Source organism: Eschrichtius robustus, chromosome 6, assembly GCF_028021215.1.
Source record: "Eschrichtius robustus isolate mEscRob2 chromosome 6, mEscRob2.pri, whole genome shotgun sequence".
Classification (NCBI taxonomy): domain Eukaryota; kingdom Metazoa; phylum Chordata; class Mammalia; order Artiodactyla; family Eschrichtiidae; genus Eschrichtius; species Eschrichtius robustus.
Genome location: NC_090829.1, coordinates 98,708,955 through 98,733,596, shown reverse-complemented (window position 1 = coordinate 98,733,596; position 24,642 = coordinate 98,708,955). Strand labels below are relative to the sequence as shown.

The window sequence follows — 24,642 nt, the reverse complement described above, 5'->3', positions numbered from 1 at the left end:
CTCACGGGCCCAGCCGCTCCGCGGCACGCGGGATCTTCCCAGACCAGGGCTCGAACCCGCGTCCCCTGCACCGGCAGGCAGACTCTCAACCACTGCGCCACCAGGGAAGCCCTATAGTATCCTTTTAAAAACTAAGGTACATGTCAATATAGTTTATTCCAGAGCATTAAAAAGAAAATAGCAAACTTTATTCGTTTTATGATCTTTGATCCCCAAGCCTGACAAAAGCAGAAACACACAAAACACAAAAATCAAAAAGCAATCCTGACTAATAAATGCAAATATCCTGAAACATGATTGGCAGATTTCAGCATATTAGAGGACTGAATTGTTGAGGCTATTCTGTCTGAACCCAGTTTCTCTTTTCCCCTCCCCAATCACGTAGCAGCCTTGTAGTCCAATCCTACTGTCGTCTTGAGTGCCTAAATCAACCTAGATAATTCTATCCTCGTCACGGCGACTTGTTCAAATAGCCCAAGGCAATCAGCCTCTGGTATTTCCCCTGGCCACAGAGGTGATGCAACTAGCAAGAGGCTCAGTCAGTTCTTTCTCTGAGAATCGAAGAGGCCAGTTGGTAAACACTGACTAGCGCACCACCCGGATTTTGATCGTCCCTTGCCTTCCGGGGATCTGACTACAAGGATGTTACATAAACAGCGGGCGATTAATAGGTGTTTGAGGCGCGCTGGAAAGAAAACACCCTCTCCGCGGATCCAGCGGGTCCGGAGGCGGGGCGGGGCGGGGCGGGGCGGGGCGGGGCGGGGGCGGATCCTCGGACGCTGCGGCCCCGCCCCTCGCGGCGCCGGCGCGGTGGCCCACAAACCTCCGCTCAGGCTCCGGTGCTGGTGGTGCTTCCCGGCAGAGCCATGGCAGGTAAGCAGCGCCGCGGCCCGAGCTTGGGCCGGAGGGAGGCTTCGGGTGCGGCGTCGGCGGACGGTCTCGCCGGCTCAGCCCCTCGCCTCCGCATCGTGTCCCCGCCGCGCCCATGGCCTTCCTTGCTCCGGTGGCCGCGGGGCTCGGGGCCCAAGCGTCGAGGCCGGCGGGAGCGGGCGGGGCGGGGAGGGGGAGGCCGCGGAGCACAGCGCGGCGCAAGTCGGGGCTTCCGGGCTTCCGGGAGGGCCGGCGGGGCCGCGGGAGCGTCGGGCCTGCGTGCCGGAAGGGCCCGCGCCTTGCGTCCCACTGGGCTTGTGTGAAACGGAAGGCAGAGATTCCAGGTGCGTTCCGGGCCCACCTACTCCAGATTCACCTGCGCGGGAAGGGGCGGGGGCAGGTGCTCATTTAAAACGCCACTTCCGCACCCTCCCTGTGGTCTTTCCTGTTTCTCACCGCTGCCCCCGCTCCGCGACCCGAAGACTGTGCACTTTGAGTAATTATTATACTTCTTCAAATGTGAGAGTTTGTCCCGTGGGATTCTTGGAGACTGTTGCTAGGTTTTAGATTGAGTTTTGAACGTGAGTTTTGCAAAGGCACCAACCCTGATTATTTGTAGTTTGAGCCCTGTCAGGTGAAAATGAAGCACCTGTTTTCTTTGATTCGCGTTTTTGTGGTAAGAGGACTGATTAATCTGCTCCACAGTGCGCCCCCCTCACACCCACTGCAGAATGCCCTCTTCTCTTGACAAAAAAAAAACAAAACAAAAAAACAAAAACCAGGGCAAGTTTTTTCTGCACCTGGACCTTGAGCTTTCAGGTTAGGTATTACATGTTCCTTACACATCCCCATTCTGGATCAGCCCCAGGGATGAGTTTCTAGCTGTGTTTGTTCCCAGGTCTTTGCCTGATTCTTTTACATGAGGTAGTGGAGTGCTCTAGGCTCAAAGTCTGGAGACCGGGATTATTACAGCCTTGGCTCAGCCCATGTCAACAAGTCATTTGATCTCTCTGGACCTCAGTTTCCTGTCCTTTAAAATGGACATAAACTGTTCCTACCAAGGGCTAGTGAGGCTCCCTCAAGATGGTAAGGTTTGTGGAAGTGCTCTCTGTTTTGCATTTCAACCTCCTGGAGCGCAGTGCAAGTCGGTGGCTGAATGAACCCTCAGGATCAGGGTATAGAAGTCCTTTTAGGGACCTTCCAGGTAGCGCAGTGGTTAAGAATCCGCCTGCCAATGCAGGGGACACAGATTCGATCCCTGGTCCAGGAAGATCCCACATGCCACGGAGCAACTAAGCCCGCGCACCACAACTACTGAAGCCCCCTCACCTAGAGCCTGTGCTCCGCAATCAGAGCAGAGAAGACCCCGCTCGCTGCAACTAGAGAAAACCTGCGTGCAGCAAAGAAGACCCAATGCAGTCAAACAAACAAACAAAAAAAGTCCTTTTACACAGCTTCCTCTGAGTGTGACTGTATCTTTCAGAAGAGGCTGATCGACTTGAGAGCTGTGGTTCTTGGTGGGGTTGAGGGTGGTGTTGATCTGACTCCCTTGAGGAATGTTTTCAAGTTACATGACCTCAGCCCCACCCACCCAAAAACAAACAAGGTACTCATTCTGTCTACAGTCCAGATTTTGGCTTCTGGCTGTGCCACTCACTTTGTTGACTGCCTTCATGCAGCTTTCCCTCTGCAAGCCTCTTGTTTCCTCATCTACAAAATACTGTTAATGATACCTCACAGATGCTTCCTTGTGTAAAGGACTTGCATGTTCCTTCTGCTGTTTCCATGCTGGTCCCTTCACTTAAGATATTTTATCCTTTGTTCCCCTTGGTAAGTCCTTAATTTTTAGATTACAGTGTATATTAGTATAGCCAGGGACCTGAAAATGAAAAGTATTTTCATTTTACTGCTGAGGAGATGAAGTGACTAGTATCTCATCCTCAGCCTCAAGGAACTCCCCAGTGGTGGAATTGTCCTGCTTCAGCCCCCCTGTGGAGCGGGTGCTTTGCAGCATGTTGGGCAGTCCCAAGCCTGGTGCAGGACAGCTGCCTTTCTGGGTGTGATGGGCGAGAAAGGAAGCCATCAACAGAACCATGGTGGACTTCATCTTACCCTCCTTCAGAAGCAGAGACAAACCCACCTTCTAAGTTACAGTGGAGACCTTTAGTTGGTCTGTGATGTTTTAGTGACAGCTCAGGCTGTTTGCCCCAAAGTAGTTATCCCAGCTTTTGTTTCCTGTTTGGTTTTCATCCAGTCTTTGAAACTATTTGACAGACTGCATTCCGGGTTAAATTTAGTTCCTCTCAGTATATTTAGGAGAAACCAAGGAATGGAACATCTGAGTTTTCCTACTTTTAGGGTTAACCCTGAGCCAAACAGGCCTTCATCAAAGGCTAGGGTTTGTCGATGTTGCCTCTCTGGGGATGTTTTTACAGTTACAGGAGAGACCCAGAGAGAGAAGTCACTAATCGTGGGATTTCAGACTCCACAGCAGAGGTGGGGTAGGGAAGCGAGGCCAGGCCATTACTGATAATTCCTGAAGTTTTGCAAAGCTTTGTGGGTTACGACATGGCTTGGAACCTTTAATGTAGCCTTTCGTCAGACCATAAGCAAAGAAACTGTCAATCAGGGTCCAGGCAGGACTCGGAAACCACACCAGTCACTTGAACAGGAAAAGAATTCATATAGAGGACTATTAACCAGTAAAAGGTGATTACTGTAAGAGCTAAAAGAGAACTGTATAGGAAAAGCAAATGGAGGGTGCGGCTACTACCTCAAGGAAGGAGTAAGCCTGGAGGAGCCGCTGACCTGCTTGCCCCAAGGCTGACAGCAGGTCTGGTTGGCAGAGCTGGCCACATAATTTGTGGGACTCAGTCTCCAATGAAAATGTGGAGCCCCTTGTTCAGATAGCGGGAAAAAACGCTGTTCGGTTTTCCTTCCACAGTGTTTCTCTCAACCTCTCATGGTATTTTTCATTTGCTACTTAATGTTGTGCTCCTTTGGGCACGGGAATATTCATGGGGTGAGTGCACACCTGCCCAGGGGCCCTGCCCTGTGACTAGGCACATGTGCAGCCCACTGGTTGCCAGGCTCCCCCTCTACCTGCAGCTGGACCAGTGCAGTGTGTCCCAGCTGGTGACGGGGACGTCGAGACGACGGGCATGTCCGCTTCCCATGGGCCTGCTGCCCCAACTCACAGTGGAGCAGAGACTTCCAAAGGGGTTTCACCTGCTACGCTGGGAGGTGCTCAGCATCTGGACTGGGGATAGACTGGAGGCCCGAGGTCACATAATAAGGGATAGTTGCGTACTCAGACCCAGTCTTCTTTCTTCAAGCCACGTTCTCACTTGTAAGGCAGAAGCTGGCCCTGCCTGCTTCACTTCAGATTCTTGTGCCTGGAATGGGCTTTGCCCACGGATGTGGCTGTGTCTCAAGGTTGCTCAACCTCAGCGTTGTTGACATTTAGGACTGGATAATTCTTTGTTGTCAGGGACTGTCCTATGCATTATGGCATGTTTGGCAGTGTCCCTGACCTCTGCCCACTAGATGCCAGTAGTACCGCATTAGTTGTGACCATCAACAATGTCTCCAGACATTGCCAGATGCCTTGGGGGGCAAAATTACCTTCCACTGAGAAATGCTGCTCTATGTGATTCAGCAGTCAGATCTTCTGACAGCTGTTTTCTTTTATCTTCATCCTCAGCTTTCCGCTTGGCCCTCATCCAGCTTCACGTTTCTTCCGTCAAATCAGATAACCTCGCTCGAGCCTGTGGCCTTATCTGGGAGGCGGCAAAGCAGGGAGCCAAGATAGTTTCTCTGCCAGTAAGTATGGAGGCAACCACCCCTTTCTGGGAACTGTTGTCCCAGCAGAATAACGTCCGCTAGCTCTGGTTGTCCTTCCGTGTCCTGGGGTCCAGCAAGGTCCTTTGGGGCCCCAGGATTGTTCCATGTTTGTCTGGAAGATGACCCTAGCCAGAGTCTTTGTGATAGGATGTGCCAGCATGCTTACAGGTTTTTAACTTTAGGTCACTTACTCGGTTCAGAAGCCTAGTAGGCTGAGGGGCTTACCTAAAGCTAAAATACTCAGTGCCTCGGATATTTACCTTCTTTCCTTGTGTACTTAAGTCTTTACAGGACCAGGACATATTGATTTTAGCACTAAGCTTCCAACATTTAAAAAAATTGTTGAAAGTTGTTGAAAACTGAAAATTGTTAGAGACATTTAGGAAGTCTGTGGTATCTTCCGAAGTGTGGTAAGCCAGTAGGACTCTGCATCTGTCTCCTACGTCATCTCTTTTAGAACAGAATCAGCTGAAGATTGCGCCACATTTGTTTGTCAGCAAGTACAGGGTCGGCCCCAGAGAAGGTCCTGCACGTGTCAGGACATGCATCTACTCGCAGAGGCCTGCTGGGGTCAGTGGGAGAACTATTCCCGAACACCCCCTACCCCACTATGGGGAGGAGGCAGCCGTTAGCAAACCCTGGAGAATTTTCAGGGCTAACTTGTTTTTTATTTTAGGCTCCAGGCCATTACAAGTGTGGCCAGTGAGTAGGAATCTTCAACAAGGGAGCTCGAGATCTTAATTTTGCAGCATGGGACTCACCTGTACTTGCACCTGATAATGGTCTCTTGTTGGTTTAAGTTGCTAGGGTTAAGAGTCTAAAGGCCAGGAGTGAAAGCACTTGAATTCCCCTCTACCTAACACGTGTTTTGTACAAGTTGGTGATCCTCAGCCTTGAGTTTCCTAGCACAGTGCCTGGTGCACAGGCAATCTCAGTAAATGCGAAATGAATGAACTAGAGTCGAAATCTAGTGGTTTTGCTTTTCTTTTATCACAGAGCTGTTGAGACATATTCAGGGGAGTGAGAGATTTTGCAGGATCGGAATGATAGTGCTGGAAGGGAGCTTAGAAATAGATCATTTTATACATGAGGAAACACCTTAACCTCTGTGGCTTTCAAAGCTTCTGTATTTTTAAAAAACACAGGCTTTATTACTTTACATAGTGAATAATATAGTATTGAGACTATGGATTCATCCTAACACCCAGAGTCCTGTGAGTAAGCCCAGTGGTAGTGGGGCCTGGGTGCCCAAGGCTGGGAAGGCGTAGTTCTCCTGCGGACTCAGGGAGAGGCAAGTGCGGCCTTTTGCCAAGGTGACCAGGATCTGGGAGAGCACGCTGACTTGTCTCCTCCAGCCCCACCTGGGCCAGGGGCCGAGTCCTGTCTGTGGCCACAGGCTCTTTAGCCCTGAGGTGTCCATGTTTTTCTTTTGGGCTGTGTTTTACCCCTTTGAGAGCTATGTCTTTTTACAGTAGAACTTTAAAGTGAGTTGGGTGTTTTGGTGTTTTTTTCCCCTTTTTCTCTTCCAACATTATTCTAGGAATGCTTTAATTCTCCATATGGCACGAAATATTTTCCTGAATATGCAGAGAAAATTCCTGGTGACTCCACACAGAAGCTTTCTGAAGTAGCAAAGGAGTGCGGCATATATGTCATTGGAGGTAACTTCCTACGCTCAAGGTATAATGGCCTAAACATTAAAAACATCTGAGTAACTTTTGTTGTTACATTTAAACCATGGAATACAAATTAGCTATCAAAAAGAATGAGGTAGATCTGTATTTAGGAATGCGGAAGGATCTTCGAGACACACTGTTCAGTGGAAAAAGAGCAAGTTTAATATGAAATGAGCAGGTACTTCCATACAGATTAATGCCCCACACAAAAGAAGGTTGTATGTTTTTATATGTATTTATGTATGTAAGACATAGTAAATACTGTAGAAGGACACACACCAAACTGATGATGATTTTCTCTGGAGAAGGAGTTGGAAGTACAGGGGCAGGTGGAAAGGTGGAAAGAGAAACCATATCTGAATGTCTTTCATTAATACAGTGTTAAGATTTTTTTTTTTTCCCCATAAAGAGGCTGCATACATCAAAGCTAGCTTAGAGTATTAGGCTTAGTGAAGTAAGTCAGACAGAGAAAGACAAATACTGAATGCTATCATTTACATGTGGAATCTAAAAAAAGAAAACAAACGAATGTATATAACAAAATGGAAATAGACTCACAGAGAGAACAAACTAGTGGTTACCAGTGGGGAGAGGGAAGGGGGGGAGCGGGAATATAAGGATGGAGGATTATGAGATACAAACTACTATGTATAAAATAAATAAGCAACAAGGATATATTGTGCAGCACAGATAAATAGAGCCATTATTTTGTAATAACTTTAAATGGAGTAAAATCTAAAAAAATACATTGAATCACAATGTTGTACACCTGAAACTAGTATAATATTGTAAATCAACTATACTTCAATTTTAAAAAAGTAGCTTTATTTATGTGGTTTTGTTTAAATAAAGTGTTCTATTTGTTTAAATAAAAATACAATAAAACTCTGTTTAATATAGCAAACAAAATTATTTCTGTATTATCATATAGTAAGAATTAGAAATGAATAAGAGGTGGAGAAAAGGCAAAGCAAGAAGAGATAGAACTGCAGGAAGCATATTCAGTGATGGTAAGACTGGCTTACAGTCCCACCTCAAGACCTTTTTGGATACAGTTATGTTGCAAGACCTGGTGAATTTAAGTTGAGCAACAGTGAATTCCCCGTGTTGCACCAATGCTTCAGATTAAGTGTTGCTCAAGATCAAAGCCGAATTCAGAAACAGTTCGGTTAATTTTGAAACTTTTCTTTGGCATCTAACCTAATTATATTTCACCTACACTCTGAAGTTGGTCTCTGAAAAATCATATTCAAGAAGAAAAAAGCATGATTAAATAACCCGTAGAAGATAGTAAAGGTTATTGTTGGACCCAAGAAGATAGTAAACTTTATCAAGCCTTTGTCCTGTTATCACAAAAGAATGCTTTATTCAGAGTGTTTTCTGTGTCTGTGTGTTTCTCCTCTCAATGAAAGGTTCCATTCCTGAAGAGGATGCTGGGAAATTATATAATACCTGTGCCGTGTTTGGGCCTGATGGAACTTTACTGGTAAAGCACAGAAAGGTAAGTAGAGAATGTGGCAAGTCTCAATGCCTCTTGAGAATTCGCTTTGAAGTTCCCAGTAACTCTCATCATATGGTACACACATCAGGCATTTGATTAGTTGGCACAGGTGGCTGTTCTTGGCTGTTGGCATTTTGATATAAATTGTAGACTCAGCCTATCAATTTCAGCCAAGGAAAAACCTACAGGAATTTTGATTAGGATGGTATTGAACATATAGTGATCACTCTGGGGAGAGTTGACATCTTTGCAGTAGAAGTGCATGCATATACATTTAGGATTGTTAAGACTTCTTGGTAAGTTGATTCTTTTGTCATTATATGTCTCTTTTTTTTTTCCTTGTAGTACTCTTTGTCTTGAAGTTTAGCTCTGATATTACTGTAGCCACTCCAGCCTTCTTATACTTACTGCTTGTATGGTACATCTTTTTCTAATCTTTTATTTTCGGTCTATATGTCTCTTTATATTTAAAATGCTTCTCTTGCAGACAGCATGTAGTTGGGTCTTGCTTTTTTTCCATTCTGACAGTCTTTGCCTTTTAACTGGAGTGATTATTTATATTTAATGTAGTTATTGATATGGTTGGATTTTAAGCATATAGACCATTTAATTATTTTTTCCCTTTGTTCCTCTTTCCTGCATTCTTTTGGGTTGAGTAGTAGTTTCCTTTTTTTCCCTAAGTTGTTGCCCTGTGACAATATACACACTTATATTGTCACAGTCTACTTAGTTAATAATATATTCCTTCATGTGAAATTTAAGAACCTTGCAGTCATATAGGTCCTTTCTTTATGGTATGGTTTTCATACATATTGCATTTATATACATTATGAATCCCACAAAACACTAATTTTTAATTTAAGTAGTCATGTGTATTTTAAAGAAATTAAGAGAGAAATATTTGGTGTTTACCCAAATACTTACCATTTCTGGTATTTTTATTTTCTTCCTGAAGATCTTAGTTCTGTCTGGTATGTGTATCTTCAAACAAAAAGACCTCCTTTAGCATTTTTGTAGTGAGGATCTGCTAGCTATGAATTATCTTAGGTTTTATTTATGAATATACCTTTACTTTGCTTTTATTCTTTTTTTTAAAAATATTTATTTATTTGGCTGCGTTGGGTCGTAGTTGCGGCACATGGGATCTTCATTGCGGCATCTTTTGTTGTGGCGCGCGGGCTTCTCTCTAGTTGTGGCGTGCGGGCTTCTCTCTAGTTGTGGCGTGCAGGCTCTAGAGTGCACGGGGCTTAGTTGCCCCACGGCATGTGGGATTTTATTTCCCCGACCAGGGGTCAACCCCGCGTCCCCTGCATTGGAAGGTGGATTCTTAACAACTGGACCACCAGGGAAGTCCTGCCTTTTTTCTTTTTTTTTTTTTTAACTTTTATTTATTTATTTTTGGCTGTGTTGGGTCTTCGTTGCTGCGCACAGGCTTTCTCCAGTTGCAGTGAGCGAGGGCTGCTCCTCACTGCGGTGCGCAGGCCTCTCATTGCAGTGGCCTCCCTTGTGGAGCATGGGCTCTAGGCACGCGGGCTTCAGTAGTTGTGGCACGTGGGCTCAGTAGTCGTGGCACACGGGCTCAGTAGTTGTGGCTCACGGGCTTAGTTGCTCTGCGGCATGTGGGATCTTCTCGGACCAGAGCTCGAACCCATGTCCCCTGCATTGGCAGGTGGATTCCCAACCACTGCGCCACCAGGGAAGTCCCCGCCTTTATTCTTAAAAAAAGATTTTTGGTGGAATAGAATTCTGGGTTGACAGTTTTCTTTTTTTCCTCAGAAGTTTGAGAGATGTTATTATTCAGTTATCTTCTAGCCTCTTTTTTTACCCCCGATATGAAGTTAGTGGTAATTTGTATTGTTCTTCTGCATGCAATTCATGTTTTTCTCTACCTGCCTTCAAGGTCTTTTCATAATCTTTAGTTCTCACTATTTTGACTCCTATATTCCTAGATATGGTTTTCTTTGTATTTGTCCTGCTTTGTGTTTCTTGAATCTGTAAAATTTAAGTCTTTCACTGTATTTGGGAAACTTGGGGGCATTATTTTGTTAAATATTTTTCTGTCCCATTGTCTTCTTTTTTTTTTTTTTAATTTATTTAATTTATTTATTTATTTTTGGCTGTGTTGGGTCTTCGTTTCTGTGCGAGGGCTTTCTCTAGCTGTGGCAAGCGGGGGCCACTCTTCATCGCGGTGCGTGGACCTCTCACTGTCGCGGCTTCTTTTGCTGTGGAGCACAGGCTCCAGATGCACAGGCTCAGTAGTTGTGGCGCACGGGCTTCGTTGCTCCGCGGCATGTGGGATCTTCCTAGACCAGGGCTCGAACCCGTGTTCCCCTGCATTAGCAGGCAGATTCTCAACCACTGCGCCACCAGGGAAGCCCCCATTCTCCTCTTAATGGGACTCCAGTTTTGATACTGTTCACCAAACCAGGTCACCAAGGCTCTGTTTTTTATTTTTGTTTTTCAACGCTTTATCTCTCTCTTCTTCAGATTGGGCATTTTTCCATTGACCCATCTTCAGATTCACTGAGTCTTTCTTCTTTAATCTCCACTCTCCTGTAAATCAATCCAGTGAAATTTTTTAAAATTTCAGATGTTGAATTTTTCAGTTCTAAAATTTTCATTTCATTCTTTTTCATAGCTTTTATTCCCTACTGTATTTCCTGTTCGTTTATGCATTAAGAGCTTGTTTTTCTTTACTCTCTTGAGCATAGTTTCAATGGCTGCTTTAAAGTCTTTGATAATTATCACATCTGGGTCTTACTGGGGTCTGCTCCATTGCTGCTTTTTCTTTAAGACTTTGGGTCATATCTTTGTGTATCTAGTAATTTGGATTGTATATTGGATTGTATGTTGTTGAGATTCTAACTTCTATTACATTCCCCTGAAAAGTGTTGAATTTTTTATTTTAGCAAGTAGTTAATTTGGGCATACTCAAACACCAAACTCTTTTTCCTTTGTGAGGTGGGTAGCAACTTCAGCTGCTCTGTTCTACTGTAAAGTTGTTTAGCTTTAGCTGGGCTGCTTGGAGTCTGCCCCACACATCTTTAGTTCATTAGTTAGTCTAGTCAGAGATTTGGACAGATTTTACATGTAAAATTTAGGGCTGTTCTTTGGCTTTCTCCTTTTCAGTATTTCCCCCTCACTTTCCACCTGCCATGAAACTCTGTTCTCTGCTTCCTCAGCTGGTGTGATTGTGGGTAGTTGTCACCACCAGTCCTAGCAACAGCTGGGGCCTTGCTTCCAACTAAAAGCTGTAAACAAATGGGAAACTCACACAACACTAGTCCCTTCTTCCAAGTGTTGACTTCTCTTCGCTTTCTGCCTGATTTTGATTATTCTCAAGTGCTTTTAAGTAGTTGTTTTTTATTTTGTCCAGAGTTCATAGTTATCTGTGAGAAAGCTGGTCTGATAGGAGCCACTCTGCCATTAGTGGAAGAGGACCCAGCATTGAGCTATGTTTTTGTTTTTTTAAGTTAAGTATTTCTTTTTAATTAATTAATTAATTAATTAATTTTTTGGCTGTGTTGGGTCTTTGTTGCTGTGCAGTCTTTCTCTAGTTGTGGAGCGCGGGGCCTACTCTTTGTTGCGGTGCGCAGGCTTCTCATTGCGGTGGCTCCTCTTGTTGCGGAGCACGGGCTCTAGGTGTGTTGGTTTCATTAGTTGTGGCATGCGGGCTCAGTAGTTGTGGTGCATGGGCTTAGTTGCTCTGCGGCACCTGGGATCTTCCTGGACCAGGGCTCAAACCCGTGTCCCCTGCATTGGCAGGTGGCTTCTTAACCACTGAGCCACCAGGGAAGTCCCAGCATTGGGCTATTAACCCAACTCTTTAAAGTGCTTGTTTTCAGAATTGAGTTTTCCAGTCCATGAATATGATATATATCTCTCTCTCCATTTACTTAGGCTTTCTTTAATTTCTCTCAAATTTTTTAAATAGTTTTTTGGGTATAGTCTTGTATATCATTTACTAGATTTATTCCTAATTGGTATTTCTTGATGCCCTTTCATTTTCTGTTTCTTGCTAGTGTACAGAAGTAGAACTAATTTTTAAAATATTGACCTTGTATGTAGTACCCTTGCTTAAACTCATTCATTCTAATAATTCATCTGTATATTTCCTTTGACATTTCTTAGGTATACAATTATATCATCTGAGAATAATGGCTTTTAATTTTTTCCTTCTAATCTTTATCCTTTTTATTCCTTTCCTTTGCCTTGTTGCTTTGGTTAGGACCTCTGGTACAGTGTTGAATAGCAGGTGTACTTAACCTTGTTCCTGATCTCAATAGGAGAAGGGTTTTAATGTTTCACCATTAAATATGATGTTTCCTTAGATTTTTTTTTTGCAGATACTCTTTATCAGATTAAGGAGGTTGCCTTCCTAGAAGGGAACCTGTTCTGTTTTTTAAATGAGAATGGATGGAGAAGTTTACCAAATGCTCATTATGCACCTCTTAGGATGATCATGACTTTTCCCCTTTATTTTGTTCATGTGGTAAATCACATTGATTGATTTTTTTAATGTTAAATCACATTTGCTTTCCTTGAATAAATCCAATTTGGAAGCGATGTGTTTCTTTTTAATATATTGCTGCATTGGGTTTGCAAGATTTTACCTATTTTTGGTTGCTCACCCACTCTCCGCCTCTTCTGCCAATGTATCAGTTTGATTCTGATTCTGAGAAGTCTTGACTTAGCATTTACACTGAGTTAAAAAAGCTGCACATCAGTTGCTTTCCATAAGAAATCTAGATGTTGATTTGCGCCCCACTAAGGAAACAAGGGTCATAAAACCTACAGCATCGTTTTTCCAGTTGCCTGTGGTAGAAATTTCTTTGATATGATGTCAGTCAGCTTGTGGGGTGGGTTGAGGGCAGATTGGGGGTGCTGTTTGTACAGTTGATCTTAGAACACCCCCACTGCTGGCCATGGAAAGATGTTTGTTGTTATTGCCATGAACCCTGCAGAAAAGAGGTAACCGAATCCGTTATTTGTGATGCAGCTCCACCTGTTTGACATCGATGTTCCTGGGAAAATCACATTTCAAGAATCTAAAACATTGAGTCCTGGTGATAGTTTCTCCACATTTGATACTCGTACGTACCAGATAAGTTCACCTCTTTTAGCAGTCCCTGTAGAAGAGGATCAGGTAGTCCTGTTCTTCACTTCCCCCCCTTCCCAACCTCTTTACAAAACCTGACTGAAAGGCCAGAAGTGAGAAGGGCAGAGAATGGTCAGAGATCTAGAAAGGGGGGGCTGAATGGACAACGAAGGGTTTGACAGGATTTCGTTCCTCCGTTTGGTCACAGCCTTTTATTAGTATGATAGCTTCCAGCCTGTACCCATTAGGCCACGATTGAACACCTCCCACTTAGATAAGAAGCATTCAGTTAGAACGGATTTCTCATCTCCGCTTTGCTGTTGTAAGTGATGTTTTCACGAGGTGAAGTCCAGGCAGGAATAAGCTTATATCTTTTCCCCATCCGTGGGCCCTGCGTGAATGTATTCCCGTCAGTGTTTTGTGATCATTAGATCTTGGAGGCTTTCCCCTGCTGCACCATGAGGCAGGAGCTTAACTTTTTGTTTGTACATTTTCTGTTTGGAAAACAGCTTACTGCAGAGTGGGCCTGGGCATCTGCTACGACATCCGCTTTGCAGAGCTGGCACAAATCTATGCACAGAGAGGTAAGGCAGCACCACAGTTATGTTGTGTAAACGCTTGGAGGTTTAATTTGGGCTGGTCTTTGTGGGTAGAGGGAACCCTTGGTCAGAAAACCTGGAGGAGAGGTCTTAAATTTCTCTACCTGCATATGAATTCTCAGACTTCTCCTGCGTACGGACAGTATGGTTTTTTGGGGGTTGTAATTTTAACATGCCACATAGCTGAGGGAGGAACCATACTCCTAAACTAAACCTCTGCTCTACCCTTTGAGCCCTTCTTGCTACTGTGTTTGGAAACAGTCACTCGGGGCCCAGTAGAAATGGTCTACGTGCACATGGCTTTCACCACTTACTAGTCCTAGATGTTGGGTAGTTGAAATGTAGTCAGTGACGTTTTGGTCCAGAGGAGCGTCCTACCATCCTGGAGAAGCACCAAGTCAGATCAGAAGATTTGGGTTCTGGTTCCAACTCTTCCCCTTAATGGGCACAATACTTTGGGTAAATTCCTTTATCTCTGGAGAAATGTGCATCTCCACAGGAACAGTGTGAAGATTAAGGAGAGAGGACTTACAGAATTCCTCATATGGTACTCAGCAAATATTAGCATCCCTACTAGACTGCCAAAGATACTCTGATCCCAGTTTATCTGTCGGTGAAAGTGAAGTGGGTGCAAACAGTTTGACTCCCTGCTCAGCAGAAGGTGGAGGCACAAGGGCTCTGGGTTGGCAGTCTCAGCTGAGTCTTAGCAGTAAGCAGTAGAGCCCCTACTCTGCCCCTCGTTTCCATTTGACAAGCATCACAAAACATGGTCCTTGGCCATGGGAGCCGACCACATGATGCTGAGAGGAATTCGAATGACAGGTTCTCCACTTTTTTAAAGCAAAGTCACATGTTGTGGTTTTGGTTGTCGATACCACTTTTCTTGCGTGTATGTGTTTTGTGTCTGTGTGTCTAGAGGAATTTAGAGCCATACTTAATGCTGCTGACCCTGTCTGACTTGGCTGAATCTTTTTATGCCTGGGGAAGTTTGAGTTTGGTCCCTGCTGGGTAAGGAATAGAGGGAGGGGCTAGTGTGGTTGGGTGTCCACCTGCATCTGCTCTTCTTTGGCCTTTCTCTCCCCAAGGCTGCCAGCTGTTGGTATACCCTGCAGCTTTTAATTTGACCACCGGACCAGCCCACTGGGAGTTGCTTCAGCGAGGCCGGTAAGAAAGCATCTTAAGCATACCTTCAGGCGTCTCAGTGTTTTCTTTGTGGAAACATTTCCAGTTTGGTGGAAGCACCAACCTTCCCCGTATGGAATGCTGCCTCTGACTCAGAATGCCCCGGCATCCAAATGCAGTTCAAAAAGGTGACTCTTTTCATCTTCCAGTCCCAAAGGAGGGCTTCTAGTGTAGGGCACCGTCTCCTCAGAAGCCACAGCACCAGTCTCATGGATTCTGGGGACTGTGATTTTTGAATTTCCAAGAGCATTCACTGCATCAGGTGGGCAGCAATTTCATTTTTCTGTGTTCAGGCATGGATTGGTGTCTCTGATACAGTTGCCAGCAACTTTTACAGAGAATTGGAGACCCACAGAATGTATGTGTCCGAAGCCAAGGAAAAAGGCAGGGGTTATTTTAGCCTGACAGCCCTAGGGAGAGACTTGTGGTCTGCACCCCACGGACCCTGTGCTGCTCAGATTGGGTGTTTATCGTACTCCGTCCTCCATGGTGGCCTGCTAGTCTTGGCACTGTGCCAAGAAACTCGTCATAAGTTCTCGTTCTTCTAACCTCTAAGTCCTGAGCATTGCACAGCTATGTTGTGCATGCCACAGTTGCTGTTTCCCTAGTCCCCTGAGGCTGAGGAGTGGTGAAGGGCAGATGGCAGAGGTGCGTGTAACATGGAAGGGAACAGGAGTGTGACTGTGTAAAGTGCTCTGCAAAACAAGAAATGCTGGTCAGAGATGACAGTTTTTTTCATTAAAAGATTTTTAAAGTGAGGTGTTCTATACTTACAGAAAAGTGTACTAGTTTTAAGTTTACAGGTTAGTGAGTTTTTACGTCTCTATTCACCTATGACCAAGATCAACGTCTCGAACATTTCTAGCGCCTTGCAATGCTCCCTTTTGCTCCTTGCCAGTCAGTACTCCCTTCTCTCCGCCCAGGGGTAGCCGCTATGCTCATGCCTGGAGATGGTGGTAATGTTTATTGGAAGGGGATGTAGGAGTGTCTGGCTGGTTGCATGACGGAAGGCGGGGTAGGGGTACGTGATACCCATGAGGATTAATAAGCGCTGCCTTGCTGAAAGCGAGAGAAGCTTGGGAGAGACTGGGATGGTCTGGCATGAATCTGTTGATTGAGCCCAGAGGGCTCTGGGTCAGGTGGCTTTGGTGCATCCGGCTGCCACCCGAAATTCTTGCCTAATTTGAGACGATGGGGCTGCCACATTGGCATGGAAGTGCCCTGCAGCCCTGCAAGGTGTGTTGTCCCAGAGCAAGGCCAGTCCGCTCTCTCTGGCCACCTTGACTGCATTAACCAGAGAAGCTCTGCTCTTTACATGTTACAGGTTGGCTCAGGCCGGGGTTTCTCGGCTTCGGCAGTACTGACATCCTGGGCTGGATGACTCTCTGGTGTAGGGGCTGCCCTGTGCATTGCAGGGTGCTTAGCAGCACCCCTGGCCTCTACCCACTAGATGCCAATAGCAGTCCCTTAGTCGTGACGGTCAAAAATGTCTCCAGACACTGGCACATGTCCCCTGGTGGGCAAAATGGCTCTAGTTGAGAACTGGCTTATGCAATAAGATCTTTTTTGAAGAGAGGGTTCTGTGGCTTCCACATCTGAGCCAGCCTGTCCTGTCCTAGTTTTTGAAAGAAGGATCTGTACACTTAGGATAAAAAGTCACAGATCTATATAATCACTGTATAATTTACCTCTTTTCTGTCCATTAACTACAGCGCTGTTGATAATCAGGTGTACGTGGCCACGGCATCTCCCGCCCGGGATGACAAAGCCTCCTATGTTGCCTGGGGACACAGCACCGTTGTGAGTCCTTGGTGAGTTGGCTATGCGGGGACAGGCTCACTAGGAGCTCGGGAGATGGCACTTGGGCAAGTGGGCTGTCTGATTCCTGACTGGTCCTGCCCCTCCCTCCACCCCCATCTCCCCACATGCCTGCCAGGTCTCCAGGTCTCTCAGTGAGAGAAGCTTCCACTTGAAAACCATGTGAGAGAGAAACGGTCCTGCTCTCCTGACTGAGTGCTTGGCCTCAGCCCTCTTCTGAGTTTCTAAGTGACTTTTAATGTCAACCAAACCTGGAAACAAGGCAGCAGTCACGGGTGCGTGGTTTTGGTAAAAGAGGCTCCCAAACTCTTGGCTTTTGGTTAAAATTTAGACTAGGTTACTGGTCCTAGGGCAGGAATGAGTTGCAGGTTGAGGATTTTGCTCCCTGCATAATGATGAGAGGAGAGTGGAGGATGGGATGAATTAAGGGGAGCTGTGAACTTGTCCTCTGTGAGAGGGAAAAGCATTTTATTACTTAGTGAAACCAGCATGGAAGTCTGCCCAGATACATATACAGTCCTATGTTAATAGACATATCTTACTGGCATTTGTATAGTTTACATAGTAGTTTCACACACATTATCTCAACGTGAACTCTCAGGGACTTATCTTTATTTAGCCCAGTTTATAGATGGTAGACTTGAAGTTTACAGGATAAAGTGGCTAGAACTGGTGTTTGGATCCAAGACTTTTGAATTCAGAACTGAGATTTATTCCATACTACTTCTCATATGTCTGTATGATTACAGACACACAAGCACACACACACACACAGATATGTTTTCCTACAATTTCAGGATAAATATGCCAGTAACAAGGCTGCAAAGGCTTAAATGTCACTGTGGGGTTCCTAAAGTTTCTCTCTGCTGACTTTACAGGACCCACAGATTAAAGTGTGTGGTGGGGAAGGCCTTGGAAGATGTGACCAGCGAGAGAGTCCCAGTGAGCCTCTTGCACACTAGGATTTGGGAGGCATTGAAAGATTGGAAGGATTGAGTTGGCTTCAGAATTTTCTTAAACTTGACTCAAGTTCCTCTGCAGATGTTAGTGATCAGCTTCCTGACCTTTCGGGCAGCTCTGCTCCCCAGCTGGTTCTCCTAATGAACTCTGTTACTGATCAAGCTGGCTGCTCTGACACAAAGTAGTTGTATAAGATTTACCTTTATTTCTTCCTTTTCAGAATTCCCCCCATTCGGTTTGGGAGCCCTCTGGCTTATATCAGCGTTGGGATAGGTGCCTGGGGTTAACATAGAGATCTTTGAATGCCAGGGCAAATGGGGGAGAAACAGAAGAGACTAGAAAAGGATTCAGTTAGATGGCCATTAATGATGGTGTTTGTAGCTCATTGTGCCAAAAATTTGTGGCCATCTGGTAGATGGAACCAATTATTATGTCAGATTGTTTGTTGTATCAGATTACTTTGTTTTGTGCTTTGGAGAAATTTCATTTCACAGATATGTTTTTGAAGCTCTGTTTTGGGCCAAGAGCCTCAGCACTGGAAAGAGTTTTCCAGATCAGCTTTTCCTCAGATTTATGGAGTGTTGCTGTTTCCAGTGTGGGGTTCCTGCCAGGGCATGGTTCTACCACTTCTACCCAGGCCCCATAGGTTGAAACCTTTCCCTCGAAACCTGAAAGCCATTAACATAGGGATCCAGGGATCACGGGCATGAGACCAGAGATCCAGGCAGATCTGGGCCCTGCCCAGGGCTAGCCTCACCATCCGCATGGTTGGGTAGCAGCCTTGGGAGGTGTGAAGAAACAGAGCGAGACTACCCTGGTAAAGGGGTCTTGAATGTACTCACGAGGGGACAGATGGAGCTTCCTGTTGGTTATAGGTGTCTCTATTCCCAGATGTTTACATCTGTCGACAGAAATAATAAATAATCTATAATAGGAATAGAAAAGAGTTTTATTCAAGCCAAACTGAGGGCTGTAGCCTTTGAGACAGCCTCTCAGATAGCTCTGAGGGACTGTTCTGAAGAAGCATGGTTTGCTGCACAGTTTTATATCTTGTCAGAACAAGGAATGTCAAACACAACAGGTGTACATTCCTTCAAGATTTCAAAAAAAAAAAAAAAAAGATCAGCATGTATACAGCAAGTGGTATGGCCTTGGTGCTTGGGAAGGGAGCCTTACATAGAAAGAGTATTAGCATTGATGTCTCAGGAAGGGAGGCATTTATTTCCATCTTCAGAACGAACATTCTTTACTTCTGGACCCTTTTCTTTAATGGTTAAAGCAGATGTACAATGTATGTGTGATAGGCCACAAGACAGGCTGTTCTAGTTAGCATAAAGTTTAAGTTAAATGATGTATAAGCCAGAATGACTTCCCCATACCTCATTATGTGAAAATTTCTTCCATCACATCTTAGAATAATTACCATTCCCTAGCAGTTTGCAGGTTACAAAATATACTCCATAATTTTCTCACCAAGTCCTCACAGAGCTCGTATTTCCACTTTATAGATTAGGAAATGGAGATTCCAGATGACTTGCCACAAGGCCACACAGCTACTTCAGTGGTAGAACAGGAATTTATGCCCCTACCTTCTTGTTTTAAATCTCAGATTCCTTCCCCTTTGGCCTGTGAGATGGGGAGGAAAAACAGAGAGACCTTGAATATCAGCAAACATCAGAGAATCCACTCATCCTTCCCCTGAATCTTTTTCAGGGGGGAGGTCATCGTCAAAGCTGGCACTGAAGAAATGATCGTGTATTCAGACATAGGTAAGATTAGCTCTGGCACAGTTTAGGTCTCTGGTGTCCCCCTTCTCTGAGGCCAGATTCCATAGCTGTGAAACCCTGTCACCTGGAGGGGCTCCTTTATGCCCCACCCTCCTCATTTATCCTTGGTTCTCTGGCCAAGCCCCGGGGCTGTATCTCAGCCTGAGTTTTCTTGGTTTGGTTTGAAATGACTACAGGGGCAGTGCCAGGCTGTCTGTGCCTCCAGACAAGGCCTGTGAGAAAATTACTTGCTGAGGCTCTGGTTGTTTTTATAGTGTTGGGGAAGAAATTCCCATCGGTCGGTAAGGAATTACATCTTACTAATACTGCACTTTTCTGTTTTTGCAGACCTGAAGAAGTTGGCTGAAATACGCCAGCAAATCCCCATTTTTAGCCAGAAGCGATCAGACCTCTATGCAGTGGAGGCGAAAAAGCCCTAATGTTTGTGTTTCCAACGTGTCATGAAACAGGAAGATATGTTTCTACGACATAATCAACTCCCTTCTGAATTCTTTAATGGAGATTCTTTTTTTTTTTTTTTTTAACTTCCGCCTTTTCCCTTCCTGGATAGGAAGCTCTCTGTTGAGATGGTGGAGCACCAGCTGATGCTGGTATTCTCCACACCGTATTAAATAGTCAAAAAGGACTCAGGCTGGTGGAGACGAGCAGAAGGCAAGGGGATGGCTGTAAGTCTTCCATGTTCAAGTTGTCTCAAAGCAGTTAGTAAAAGTATCAGATCTTGGTATCCCTGATGGTTGATTCACCAGATAGGAATATATCTGTGTCATGAACCTCTTATCTGATTGTTGGAGTTGGAATCCATTATGTAGAAAACTTGTTCTTTGAGCAGTACCTTAAAGTTACATTTTTGGTCTGTGAGCAGCTATGGAAAGCAAGGTGATGGATCCTTGGTGTTTGCTAGAGGAGATGGCAGCACCTTTCCTAGCAGCCTTTGGGCTCTTCAAATTCAGGAAGGAGCTAACTATTTAAGACCCCCTTAGTTTTAGGGGAAACATTGTTTCAATAATGAGCCCCCTGGGAGAGTGGCAGTAGCATAATTTGGTCAAGGCAACTAAAGTGTGAGTCTCTGCAAAAGATTTTCTTGATAGGGGTGAGTGTCTCTTTTTCTTTTTGCTGTTCTCCCTAGTAACACTTTTAGCTTGATAAAGGTAAGTTTTTAGCCTAGTGGTTTTCAGAATCCTTTTACGTAATTAAAAATTAAGAATTCCATTGAGCTTTATGTATGTTATAGCTATTGGTGGGTTGGTAAATGTTTAATGACCAGCAGTCTGAGAAAAAGTCGATTTTGCAGTAGCATTTGCCAGTTTCCATGGTGTACTTACTGCCAAATTCAAGCTATCAGTGTAACACCTCTAAACACAAAGCTGGGAATAGATGTGCTCGATTGGCTCTTGTGAGCTGGTGCAATTCTACTCTAGCACACCACTGTTTACATATATATAGATATTTGCCATACTGGAAAATAAAATTTTAAAACAAAAGAATACACAAACATGCATCCCATTATCTATAAGAATGATGACATTATCATGTGCGGTTTAACCAGCACTGTATACGCCAAAGTGTTCTACAGTGAAAAAGGCAAATGACTTTTTAAAAATAAGTGTACAATTTGGCAAAATTTGACATGTATATACATGAAACCACTTCAATCAAGATAATGAATATACCCACCACCCCTAAAAGCTTCTTTGTGCTCTTTTATAATCTCTCTGGCTACTGCTCACATCCTCAGTCAATCACTGATCAGCTTTGTCACTATAGATTAGTTTGAATTTTCCAAAATTACCCAGAAGTGGAATCATACTATAGTTTTTTGTGTCTTCTTTCACTCACCATGATTACTTGGAGATTCATCCATGTGTGTGCTTCAGTAATTCATTCCTTTTTTATTGTATGGATGTACTGTCATTTATCCATTCACCTGTCGATAGACATTAGAATTGTTTCCAGTTTTGGGCTATTACAAATAAAACTGCTAGCTACATTTTGTACAACTTGTTCATTTCTCTTGAGTAATGTCTAGGAGTGGAATGGTGGGGTCTTACGTGTATTTCACTGCCAGTGCCATTTTACTTAGCAGTCTGTCAGAGTCCTAGGTGCTCCCCATCCTCATCAGCACTTGGTATGATGAGCTGTTTAAATTTTAACGATTTTAATATGCATGTAATGTTATTTCATTATAGCTTTAATTTATATTTTCCTAATGACTAAGGATGCTGAAGCATCTTTTCATGTGCTCTTTTGCTGTCTGTATATCCTCTTTGGTGAAGTGTCTGTTCGTATCTTTTTCCCCTATTTTTATGGGGTTATTTATCCTCTTATTGATTAGTAAGCGGTCTTTATATACTCTAGATAAAAGTTCTTTGTTAGGTTTTAATTTTTACAAATATATTCTCTAAGTTTGAGGAAAAAAAGTCTTCATTTTCTTAAAAGAAGTATTGTTTAAAAAGTAAAAGTTTTAAATTTTCATGAAGGCCAATTAATTGCTTTGTTTTTTATAGTTTGTCATGAATTTAGGTCTATGACCCATTTTATTTTATTTATTTCTTAGTTTTTATTTTATATTGGAGTATAGTTGGTTTACAATGTTGTGTTAGTTTCAGGTGTACAGCAAAGTGATTCAGTTATACATATACATATATCTATTCTTTTTCAGATTCTTTTCCCACATAGATTATTACAGAGTATTGAGTAGAGTTCCTTGTGCTAAATAGTAGGTCCTTGTTGATTGTCTTTTATATATGGCAGTGTGTATACGTTAATCCCAACTTCCTAATTTATCCCTCCCCCCGCACCTTTCCCCTTTGGTAACCATAAGTTTGTTTTCTAAGTCTGTGAGTCTGTTTCTGTTTTGTAAGTAAGTTCATTTGTATTATGTTTTTTAGGTTCCACATATAAGTGATATCATATGATATTTGTCTTTGGCTGACTTCACTTAGTATGATAATCTGTAGGTCCATCCACGTTGCTGCAAATGCCATTACTTCATTCTTTTTTATGGCTAATATTGCATTGTATATATTTACTACATCTTTATCCATTCATCTGTCCATAGACGTTTAGGTTGCTTCCATGTCTTGGCTGTTGTAAGTAGTGCTGCAGTGAACATTGGGGTACATGTGTCTTCTCAGAGTATGGTTTCTTCCAGATATATGCCTAAGGATTGCGATTGCTCGATCATATGGTAGCTCTATTTTTAGTTTTTTAAGGAACCTCCATACTGTTCTCATAGTGGCTGTACCAATTTACATTCCCACCAACAGTGCAAGAGGGTTCCCTTTTCTCCACACCCTCTCCAGCATTTACTATTTGTAAACTTTTTTTAAACTGTATTATTTTATTAATCTTTTTAAACATCTTTATTGGAGTATAATTGATTTACAATGTTGTGTTAGTTTCTGCTGTATAACAAAGTGAATCAGCTATATGTATACATATATCCCCATATCCCCTCCCTCTTGTGTCTCCCTCCCACCCTCCCTATCCCACCCTCCTAGGTGGTCACAAAGCACCGAGCTGATCTCCCTGTGCTATACAGCTGCTTCCCACTAGCTGTCTGTTTTACATTTGGCAGTGTATATATGTCAGTGCTACTCTCTCACAAACTTTTTGATGGTGGCCATTCTGACCCATGTGAGGTGACAACTCATTGTAGTTTGATTTGCATTTCTCTAATAATTAGCAGTGTTGAGCATCTTTTCATGTGCTTTTTGGCCATCTGTATGTCTTCTTTGGAAAAATGTCTATTCAGGTCTTCTCATTTTTTAATTGAGTTGTTTGGTTTTTGTTTGTATGTTTTTTGATATTGAGTTATATGAGGTCTTTATATACTTTGGAGATTAATCCCTTGTTGGTTGCATTGTTTGCAAATATTTTCTCCCATTCTGTGAGTTGTCTTTTCATTTTGTTTATGGTTTCCTTTGCTGTGCAAAAGGTTTTAAGTTTAATTAGGTCCCATTTGTTTATTTTTGTTTTTATTTTCATTACTCTAGGAGGTAGAGTCAAAAAACATATTGCTATGATTTATGTCAAAGAGTGTTCTGCCTACATTTCCCTCTAATAGGAGTTTTATAGTATCTGGTCTTACATTTAGGTCTTTAATCCATTTTGAGTTTATTTTTGTTTACGGTGTTGGAGAATGTTCTAATTTCATCCTTTTACATGTGGCTGTCCAGTTTTCCCAGCACCACTTATTGAAGACTGTCTTTTCTCCATTGTATATTCTTGCCTCCTTTGTCATGGATTAATTGACCATAGGTGCATGGGTTTATTTCTGGGCTTTCTCTCCTGTTCCATTGATCTGTGTATTTCTGTTTCTGTGCCAGTAATATACTGTTTTGATTACTGTAGCTTTGTAGGATAGCCTGAGGTCAGGGAGCCTGAGTCCTCCAGCTCCATTTTTCTTTCTCAAGATTGCTTTCGCTATTCAGGGTATGACCCATTTTGAATTGGTAATTGTTTGTATATGGTGTGAGGTAAGAGTCAAGCTTTTTTTTTTTTTTTTTGCTTATAGCTATCCAGTCGTTGCACTGAATTGCCTTGGCATCTTTATTAAAATGAATTGGCCATATATATCTTCATCTATTTCTGGACTTGTCTCTTCTTTTTCATTGATCTACTTATCTATCTTTACACCAGTAACTTACTATGTTGATTACTGTAACTTTTTTCTTTTTCTTTAAATGGTTTGCCTCTTTTTTTTTTAATTTATTTTTTTAATTTATTTTGGGCTGTGCTGGGTCTTCGCTGCTGCGCGTGGGCCTTTCTCTAGTTGCGGTGCGTGGGCTTCTCACTGCGGCGGCCCCTCCCGCTGCAGAGCACCAGCTCCAGGCGCACGGGCCCCAGTAGTTGTGGCTCACGGGCCCAGTTGCTCCACGGTATGTGGGATCTTCCTGGACCAGGGCCGAAACCCGTGTCCCCTGCACTGGCAGGGGGACTCCCAACCACTGTGCCACCAGGGAAGCCCTGTAAATTTATAGTAAGTCTTTAAGTCAGATAGTATTAGTCCTCCACCTTATTTTTCAAAATGGTTTAAACTGAGTCCTTTGTATTTCCATACAAACTTCATAATCAGGTTGTAAATTTCCCCAGAAAAAAAGCCTTTCAGGGTTTTCACTGGGATTGCATTGAATCTATAGAACAGTTTGGTGTAAAGCTGAAGTCTTACCAATACTGAATCACTGACTCAGGAACATGAGATATCTCCTCAGTTATTTAGGCCTTCCTTAATTTCTCTCAGCAGCATTTGTTAGTTCCAGTATAAAAGTAATGCAAATCTTTTGTCCCATTTTATCCCTGAAGACTA

The 24,642-nt window shown here is 43.5% G+C and overlaps 1 protein-coding gene across 2 annotated transcripts; it reads left to right on the top strand.

Moving 5' to 3' along the window:
* The first annotated feature begins 791 nt into the window (after positions 1-791).
* NIT2 (nitrilase family member 2) lies at positions 792-21,665 on the top strand. Of its 2 annotated transcripts, XM_068546855.1 has the most exons (10): positions 792-873; positions 4,574-4,692; positions 6,254-6,374; positions 7,802-7,890; positions 12,890-12,983; positions 13,498-13,572; positions 14,673-14,751; positions 16,482-16,580; positions 19,261-19,316; positions 19,662-21,665. In XM_068546855.1, the coding sequence occupies exons 1-10, from the start codon at positions 867-869 to the stop codon at positions 19,751-19,753; spliced, it is 831 nt and encodes a 276-aa protein (XP_068402956.1). In that variant the 5' UTR covers positions 792-866; the 3' UTR covers positions 19,754-21,665. The 2 variants fall into 2 exon arrangements, with proteins under 2 accessions (XP_068402956.1, XP_068402957.1); XM_068546856.1 differs by lacking the exon at positions 19,662-21,665 and having other exon boundaries at positions 19,157-19,284.
* The last annotated feature ends 2,977 nt before the right edge of the window (positions 21,666-24,642 follow it).

Bases quoted from the DNA above. Each gene is read 5' to 3' on its own strand.
- NIT2 (XM_068546855.1), top strand. The intron at 4,693-6,253 runs GTAAGTATGGAG...ACATTATTCTAG, and splicing joins CCAAGATAGTTTCTCTGCCA to GAATGCTTTAATTCTCCATA. The intron at 7,891-12,889 runs GTAAGTAGAGAA...TTTGTGATGCAG, and splicing joins TACTGGTAAAGCACAGAAAG to CTCCACCTGTTTGACATCGA.